The sequence below is a fragment of the Poromitra crassiceps genome (genome assembly GCF_964638095.1).
Source record: "Poromitra crassiceps genome assembly, chromosome: 14".
Taxonomy (NCBI): Eukaryota; Metazoa; Chordata; class Actinopteri; order Beryciformes; family Melamphaidae; genus Poromitra; species Poromitra crassiceps.
In genome coordinates this window covers 35,739,134-35,748,921 of record NC_139633.1, presented here as the reverse complement: position 1 = coordinate 35,748,921, position 9,788 = coordinate 35,739,134, and the positions used below count along the sequence as shown (strand labels likewise).

General features: G+C 45.1%; 1 protein-coding gene across 1 annotated transcript in view; it reads left to right on the top strand.

The window, feature by feature from the left end:
- LOC310789170 (NLR family CARD domain-containing protein 3-like) overlaps positions 1–8,652 on the top strand; it is a gene marked incomplete at its 5' end in the record, with an annotated part of 38,292 nt that extends 29,640 nt beyond the window's left edge. Inside the window, one exon of the mRNA XM_083650760.1 lies at positions 7,934–8,652. Coding sequence (XP_083506886.1) covers positions 7,934–8,463 — 530 coding nt within the window. The 3' untranslated portion in view covers positions 8,464–8,652. The remainder of the gene's footprint in view (positions 1–7,933) is intronic.
- Positions 8,653–9,788: the final 1,136 nt, after the last annotated feature.

Here is a 9,788-nt window from a genome sequence, read left to right as displayed (position 1 = left end):
TAAGAACTTGGCGCAAATAGGAAAATGAACATTCACAAGAAAACAAGCATCACGGTGAATGTAGTTTCTCATTAAATTCACCCATACTGGAATAAAAACACTCTAATCACATTTCCCATAAGAAAGAAAACACTGTTATCACGTTTCTCATTTACCTATATTTCTGAGGTCTCTCCAATTATGACTACTACACCCGGTGCGCGCACTGAATAGGCCTATTATACTATATACTATAGACTATTATACTATATACTATAGACTATTATTCTATATACTATAGACTATTATACTATATACTATAGACTATTATACTATATACTATAGACTATTATACTTTTCTGTCACATCGTCATTATTAAGCCGGCTTATCAGAATCAGAATCAGAATCACTTTTATTGCCACAGTATGCAAGTTACATACGAGGAATTTGTCTTAGTGTCTGTATGCAGCGTAGTGGTCACATCAATATACAGAGATAAGAAGTGGGAAGATAACTAAAGACAATCACAAAGTTGCAAGTGTAATCAAATCGAGTAAATATATACAATATGTACATGAGTGGTGAAGTGTTCTGTGGATGATAAATATGAATTTACGTTGAATTTACATGAGATTTACAGACTGAGTTAAATATACATTAAATAGGCAGTGGATTTACATGAATTTACAGTCGGAGTTAAATAAGAGTTTACATTGAAATGTACAGGCTAAGTTAAATAGGCATTCAATGTGCAGGGAGTTCCAGTTTTATGGGGGTTCAGTTGAGTTTAGGAGGAGGTAGTGGTGAGTTTGTGTGTGTGTGTGTGTGTGTGTGTGTGTGTGTGTGTGTGTGTGTGTGTGGGGGGGGGGGGTTGTTAGTGAGGTCCTTGGTGGAAGGGGTTTCCGGGCCTTGTTGATGAGGCTGATGGCGGTTGGGAAGAAGCTGGTCTTGTGGCGGGTGGTTCTGGTCTTGGCAGACCTCAGTCTCTTGCCGTGGGGGAGTGTCTTAAAGAGTTTGTGGCCAGGGTGGAATGGGTCAGCCATGATCTTGCGAGACCGCTTCAGTGTCCTGGCTGCATGCAGGTCCTGGAGGGATGGCAGGTTGCATCCGATTATCTTCTCAGCACAGCGGATGATGCGTTGAAGTCTGTTAGTGTCTTTGAGAGTGGCAGCAGCATACCAGACAGTGATGGAGGAGGTGAGGATGGACTCAACGATGGAGGTGTAGAAGTGCACCATCGTGGCCTTTGGCATTTTGAATTTCTTCAGCTGCCGTACAAAGTACATCCTCTGCTGTGCCTTCTTGGTGAGAGCTCTGATGTTCAGCTCCCATTTTAGGTCCTGGCTGATGATGGTCCCCAGGAAGTGGAAGGACTCCACAGTGTTGACTGGGGAGTCACCCAGGGTGATGGGGGAAGGTGGGGCTTTGTTCCTCCTTATGAATGCATAGTATCTTTATTACTCAAAATATAAGGCGACCAAAAATGGCAACCATATTTTTAGTCGGGCAACCAAAAGCTCCTGCCAGGTTGCCACTCCGGCAACAACTTTTAAAAGTTAATGTCGAGCCCTGTAGAGACACACACACACACAGACACGGGCACACAGACATGCGCACACATATACACACATGCACACACACACACACAGACACAGGCACACACACATACGCAATAACGCATACAGACACACAGACACAGGCACACACACATGCGCACACATAGACACACACACACACACACACACACACACACACACACACACACATGCACACACATAGACACACACACACACACACACACACACACACACATGCGCACTAGACCTGTGAATCTTCACTGGCCTGACGATTCGATTCGATTACGATTCATCTGTCAACGATTCAATTTGATTCCACGATGCATCTTGATACAGCTCAAAGTATTGCAGCTCCACGTATCACATCCTCAATTTTCTGTATGTTTACTGCACATTTCATCAATTAATACAAGCAGTCAGATAAATATCAAGTCCCTTTTTTACTTTAAAGTGCTTTAAAATCTGAATGTCAACAGAAATTTAAACATAAACAATTCTACGATTCATCTGTCAACTAGGGCTGTGCCGATTCACTTATCTCCCGATTCGATACTATCACGATACTTAGGTGCCGATTCGATATATATTGCGATTCTTAAGTATTGCGATTCTTAAGTATTGGGATTCTACGATTATTGCGATTCGATATTACGATTTATTGCGATTTTTTTTTTTTTTTTTTTTTTTTTCCTTTTTCTTTTTTTTTTTTTTTTTTTTAACACTAGAACATGGGAAAAGTTGAATCATACACTTCTAGAGACTGTATATTATATCATGAGTAGGGCTGGGCGATATAGTTAAAAAGTATATTGATATAACATCTTTCATATCAGTCGATATCGATAATTATTGATCATTTTAATTACCCGTTTTTATTAATAAAAAACCTGAGAAGAAAAAGGTTGCATTAATAGCCACTTTATTTTGAACCACCTTATTTTCAAGGCACACAGGTAGGTCTAATTTGTCACACACACACATACATGCTCTGAGTGCAACTGCAAGCAGTAATTTACAGACATGGTGACGTTTTACTTTGTTGACAGCCTAGCGTTGCCAGCCTTCTAAAAAAACGTTTGGTAACGTGTATTTCAGGGTTGTAGGGTTAACGTTAGGTGAATCAGAGGTGTGGAAAAGCCTGGGTTTTGCTTTGACTTGCTTAACTACATTATGTCATAGGCTTATGTAGGGCTGGAGGGCGACCGCGCTGGGGACCGCGCGCCGTTGGTTGCGCGAGAAAAAGCCTTGCCTCGCTGGAAATGCGGTACATTTCTCCAGTAGTTTTATATACGCATCAAGACTCCGCCCAAGCAGAAGACATAAAGTCATAAGCTGTGTGCTCAATAGATGACACAATGAGTTATTCCTGTCCCAAAGTACAAGTAAAACCTTTCCAACACTTCAACTTTGTCTCTCTGCTCACAGAAGTGAATTGAGCTGCGGATGCCATTCCGTAAAGTAACGTTGCAGACGTCCGTATTTGTGAAATTGGTGTCTTAACATTAACGTTAATTTCCCGGGCTCTTATTAATAGAACACATGTTAACACGTTACGTTAACACGAATTGAAACTCACCCACATCGAATTATTTGTAACACCGGGTGAGATCAAATGAGTGGCATCAGCGGAGGACCAAAATGTGAGACTCATTAGCCAGGAATGGGTCTCGCGCTACTTTTGCATGTTAAAATAAAGCTGATAATGTACAATTTGATTCAAGGGGGGGAAACCCTTTCAGAGTACAACACAAACTGTCTATTTTGCTGCAACTCGACAGTGCTGCTTATCCAGGAGATGTCGGGACTCTCTGCTCTGGATCAAACCACACACACACTAGAGAGCTGCAAACCCGAGGGTACCCTCGCGGGCCCCTCGGGCCTGCCAATACGGGCCAAGGCCGGGCTCGTTTTTTCTTTTTTTTTAATTAATAGGTCCAGGCCGGGCCGGGGTCGGGCCGTTTTTCAATAATTAAATAAAATAACGTTGTATTACTCGCTTGATTTTACACAGCAGAGCAGTCAGACAAAGAGGAGGAGCGCACACTGCACAGACACTCGCCCAGCCACAGCCACACACACACAGACACACACACCCTCACCGTGACGTTAGTCTGCCACTCCAGTCCACAATCCACCGTTCAGTCAGCATGCTGTCACTGTCAGCGTAAAAAACAACAACAAAACAAGCCACGTGTCCGTGTCCGTGTCGTGAGAGAGAAATAAGATCGATGGACATAAAACAAAGTTTGCGAGGGGAGAGTTAAACAGTCCCCACTGCAGTAGGGAAAGCTCATTTCAACCTGTTCAAAACGAACCCATCTACCATACATTGTGAGGACACTAATGTGACGTTATTCAATGCAGCTATAAACGGTAAGTCTGCTGTTTTAATTTCGATATGCTTGAGTGACATAATGTTTCAGTTTGTGGGCATTGTTGCTGTTGGCAATTAAACGATCTAACGTTCTCTTTCTCGAGACATATGTCTGGATTTTGATAGGCCACGGTAGCGTGTGTGAGAGGGGGAGAGAGAGACAGAGAGAAAGCTGCGGTGGTTGTCTTTAGGCAACACAGTCTAGCAACGTTTTGGACCAACGAGTTCAGAGGCGCGGCAGCATGCACAGAGAGGGAGAGAGAGATGTGTCGTCATATCGTGATATTGTGATATTATTATGTCGGGCCTCGCAACGGGCTCGGGCCAATTAATTTCATGACTCATTCAGGCCGGGTCGGGCACGGGCCTGCATGTCACGGGCCGGGGAGGGCTCGGGCCGAGATTTCAGGCCCGCGCAGCTCTCTAACACACACACAGAGCATGTGAGTGGAGTGGAGCCGCTCCATCACTCCAGACAGATTTCACCCATCCCTGCTCACATGCTCTGATACACACACACACACACACACACACACACACACACACGCACACACACAGACACACACGCACACACACACACACACACACACACACACACACACACATACATACACATACATACACATAGACACACACAGACGCACGCACACACACACACACACACACAGACACACACAGACGCACACACACACAGACACACACAGACGCGCACACACACACACACACACACATTCTCTCTCACACACACACACACACACACACACACACACACACGCGCACACACACACACATAGACACACACACATAGACACACACGCACGCGCACATTAGGGTTGTGCGATGTCATCAAAATACCCATCGTGATTGTTTTACAGTGAAACATCGTTTTGTACGATGGCATCATCATTGGGGTGGAGGTTGGGGGAATAATTAATTCTTTATTAAGTCGCTGCGTTGCTGTAATGTCATGTGGCTAGCCGCTGCAATGCGTTCACGTTAACAACAGGACAGCTGAGCCTGAGCTCTACATGATACCAGCGGGCTTTGATAGCCTCTGCTCTGTGCTACAGCACAGAGCCAGGCGACTGAAGTGGGCAGTGGCTGTCACTACCAGCAATTTGAACGGCGCAAAACAAATAACGTTAACGTTGTTACAGATCCTCACCAACAATGTGTGTGTGTTGAATTTAACTAGCTGCCAGAAAACCGTCTGAATTACTGGCTGATATAACGTTAGATTCGCGTGGGCTTTTGAACCTAATGTAATGAGAGGGAGTTTAGGAGGAATGGCTTGAGAAACGCAGCTGCTGTATCTATATGGAGCGATTCCAACTTTCACTTTGGAAACAGGCGAGTTAAATTCACAGTTGAAGACTTGTACTCACTTTGGGTTGAAAACAGGAAAGAACGTGAAGTTTCTTAAAACAGCACACATTTATTTCTAACAGATAATTAATCACGATGATCCGATGTAGAAGGCTCAGAGGTCGATGGGGGGTCGGCCAATCACGATGGTCGATGCCATCGTCCATCATGCCAACCCTAGCGCACATACACACACAGAGACACGCACACACACGCACACATACAGAGCAGACACACACACACACACACACACACACACACACACACATACACACACAGAGACACGCACACACACACACACACATACACACACAGAGACACGCACACGCACACACACACACACACACACACACACACACACACACACATACACACACTAGGGGGGGAGACACTGGCACCAAGTATTGATATTTTATTAAAATATGCAGGATCTTGAAAGTGATTCCCCCACAGCCATTTTGATAAACAGGGTCGTCGGGTTGTCAAAAATATTGATACTTAAATACTTACTCGACATTTCAAACGGATAGAATACTCATTTTCTACACTATCAAGTTTATCGATACCAGCAGCGCTTCCTCTGCCTCCTCCACGCGCACACACACACACACACACACGCACGCACGCACACACACACACACACACACACGCACGCACGCACACGCACACACACACGCGCACGCACGCACGCACGCACACACACACACACACACACACACACACACACACACACACACACAGCAGCACATTAGCTAATCCCACTACTGCTGCTGTAACCACTTCACCAACAGTGTGAGTGACCAAATGTTTCACTTGTTAACCAGTTGGAGTGACGCTCTTTCCAGTAACATTTAGGCTTTGAAATGTGTTGACACATGAACCCTGCTTGTAGATTGCAGCTACATTGAACGTGAAACACATTGCCGGTGGAGGTACCCGGATGTAGCAGACAAAGAGTATTGAAGGCAACAGACGAAGCCTGTTTTGTTGTTTTTTACAACAGCGCTCCCGCCTTGATGTTGCAGTGGAACCACTGAGGGGAACAACTCAGTCGTCAGTTCTTATCGATTTAACTTCTTTGGTGCAGAATTGTCGAAGTTGTCCTGCTTTGCTACTCGATGATTGACACAGACAGCGACCAGTCTGTACGTAAGTGAATCAGTGGGGATAGCAGAGCATCCAGAGCCTAATGATGATTCATTTGGAATGGATTCATTGGGGTTGGTCAACTTTAGGCTAAGAGGCACACTGATGGCAGTAACAAATAGCAGACACTGTGATATTTAGAAGTGAATGGTGGACATGCAGAGCTGCTGTTTGGGCTGTCTTGGGCTACACTCTGAGCATACTGGGGGCAGCAGCTCAGCTTGAGGGAGGCTTTGGAGGGAATTGGAGCCTCCATGAAACATGAAAGCTGGAACATCCCCACCCCCCACTAACTACTTAAGACAATTTCAAAATATATTGTGAATATATGCCATTGTTCTCTTGTTTTAATAATAATTTAAAAAAAGACTCTTAATGTGTAATTTGTCCTCCGTGGTATCAATAATGGTATGAGTGAGTGAGTGAACTCTGAGTGAGTTCATGTCAATTCTGCTAATAAATACATAATAGCTGCTTCTTGCCTTTTAGGGGTATTTTTTTCTCTTCAGTTACACAGATATCGTGATGTATCGTAGGTTAAATTTGTACCCTGAATATATCGCTTATCGTAGAATCGCTGTATCGTGATAATATCGTTATCGAGGGCCAAGTATCGTGACCGTATCGTATCGTGAGTTACTCCGCGATTCCCACCCCTAGCACACACACACACATACATGCGCTCGCGCATGCGCACATACACACACAGACAGGCACACACGCGCACACATACAGAGCAGACACACACACAGACACACACACGCACACGCACACGCACACACACACACATACATGCGCTCGTGCATGCGCACATACACACACACACAGACATGCACACACGCGCACACATACAGAGCAGACACACACACAGACACACACACGCACTCGCACACGCACACACACACACATGCACGCGCATGCGCACATACACACACACAGACATGCACACACGCGCACACATACAGAGCAGACACACACACAGACACACACACGCACACACTCGCACGCGCATGTGCACATACACACACACACACAGACATGCACACACGCGCACACATACAGAGCAGACACACTCACACTCACACACACACACACAAACACACACACACACACACACACACACAGCTCCTCTTCTGTCTCTCCCTCAATAAAAAAAGAAAAGATACAAAACTGCCCTTAATCTTAATCCCCACCCGCAGACACGGCCAAATGTGCCTGTAAATTTACACGGGGGCTCGAACCTGCAACCCCCATGTTGGTAGGCAGGGATTCTACCACTGCACTACGCAGATGCCAACGCATTTGTTACCTTTTTGAGGTTGGTTTCCCTTTTATTTTGATTTAAATCAATAAATGAATATAAAATAAAATGAGCCACAAAAATGAAACAGTTGAATCATAAAGAGTGAAGTTATTAATAGAATAATAATCAACACAACAGGTGTGTTAGATGAGAAGCTGCTGTTGTATTGAGTCTTGTTCTCTCATCAGATGCCTGTGAACTCACACTGGACCCAAACACAGCATACAGACGCCTCCTCCTGTCTGAAGACAACAGAAAGGTGACGAGGGTGAGAGAGAAGCAGCCATATCCTGATCACCCAGAGAGATTTGACATCCTGCCTCAGCTGCTGTGTAGAGATGGTCTGACTGCTCGCTGTTATTGGGAGGTGCAGAGGGAAGGAGTGGTTTATATAGGAGTGACTTACAGAGGAATCAGCAGGAGAGGAGAGTTTAAAGACTGTGGGCTTGGAATGAATGAAAAGTCCTGGAGTCTGGAGTGCTCTGATGACAGGTACAGAGCCCTGCACAATAACAGAGACACAGTCATGCGTCTCTCCTCCTCCTCTCGCTCTAACAGAGTCGCAGTGTATCTTGACTGGCCTGCTGGCTCTCTGTCCTTCTACAACGTTTCCTCTGACAAACTGATTCATCTCCACACGTTCAACTGCACCTTCACTGAACCTCTGTACCCTGGGTTTACTGTCTGGTCTGAAGGTGGCTCAGTGTCTCTGTGTTAGATAGAGGAGGAGTGAGAGAGAAACACACTGTGACCAAACACAGCTGCTGACATGATGCTTCACTCTGTACAGGTTCAAATATCTTTCTTTTGATCTTTGTTATATTTGGTATTTCATTCATCTCATCGTTCCAAGCTGAACATTTTGATGTTTTCTAGAACCGTTTCCCAGAGTTACATGTTAAATAAACACGGTTTTATCTGTTTACAAACCTGTTTTGTAATAAATGTGTTGACATTGTTCACTCTGTGTGTGTGTGTGTGTGTGTGTGTGTGTGTGTGTGTGTGTGTGTGTGTGTGTGTGTGTGTGTGTGTGTGTGTGTGTGTGTGTGTGTGTGTCCAATAGTGGTATTAGTAAACAAAACGAATAGCCTACTATCCACCCTAACACTCACTGTGTGTGCGTGTGTGTGTGTGTGTGTGTGTGTGTGTGTGTGTGTGTGTGTGTGTGTGTGTGTGTGTGTGTGTGCACAAAAGAGCACACACACACACACACTGAGGACAGACATGACTTTTAAAATGGGAAGAGAAGGTGAGTAGATTTTGCTTTGGGAAGAGGAAGAGAGAGGAGAGAGGGAGAAGAGGGAGAGCAGAGGGAGAGAGAGAGGAGAGAGGAGAGAGGAGAGAGAGAAAATGGAGAGGGAGAAGAGGTAGAGAGAAAAGGGAAAGAGAGAAAAGGGAGAGAGAGAAGAGAGTAAAGCTGCGTTCACACCGACCTATTAAAGTTTTTCGCTGGCATCGAGTTTACATACAAAGTCAATGCAAACGAGCGATTGAGCGTATATTCGCCCGGGAGAAAAAAATCGCTGGGCGTCCGAGCGACAGAGACAGAGTGATGGGGAGAAAATACGCTCGTCGCCCCAGATGAAATATCCCAATTATCCCAATCCGAAATTACGCTGGCATCAGTCGCTCGCTGTTCAACGCTGATTGGCTGCCGTGTGAGAGCGAGTCAAGGATCACACTGGCTTGGAACAACAAACCGCTGGTTTATTGTGTGGCAACAAACCACATTGACAGCTGATTGACAGGCTGACAGCTGACATGAAGTGAAGTCTGTACTACCGGTATAGAGCTCGCATTAGGAGCACGCTGATAGGCTTTAGCTTGTAAACAATGACGGTGGCTCGTAGTGGACAAACATCATGACATTGCGTAACATTATAGCCCCCACATGTCCGTCAATTCATGTGCCTGTTGATGAGCGATTTAAACAGAGCGACAGAGCGATTCCAAAGGGTTGAATCAAGCGACAGAGCGAAAAATAAATATCTCGGTGTGAACACAGCTTGAGAGAGAAGAGGGATAGAGAGAAGAGGGAGAGAG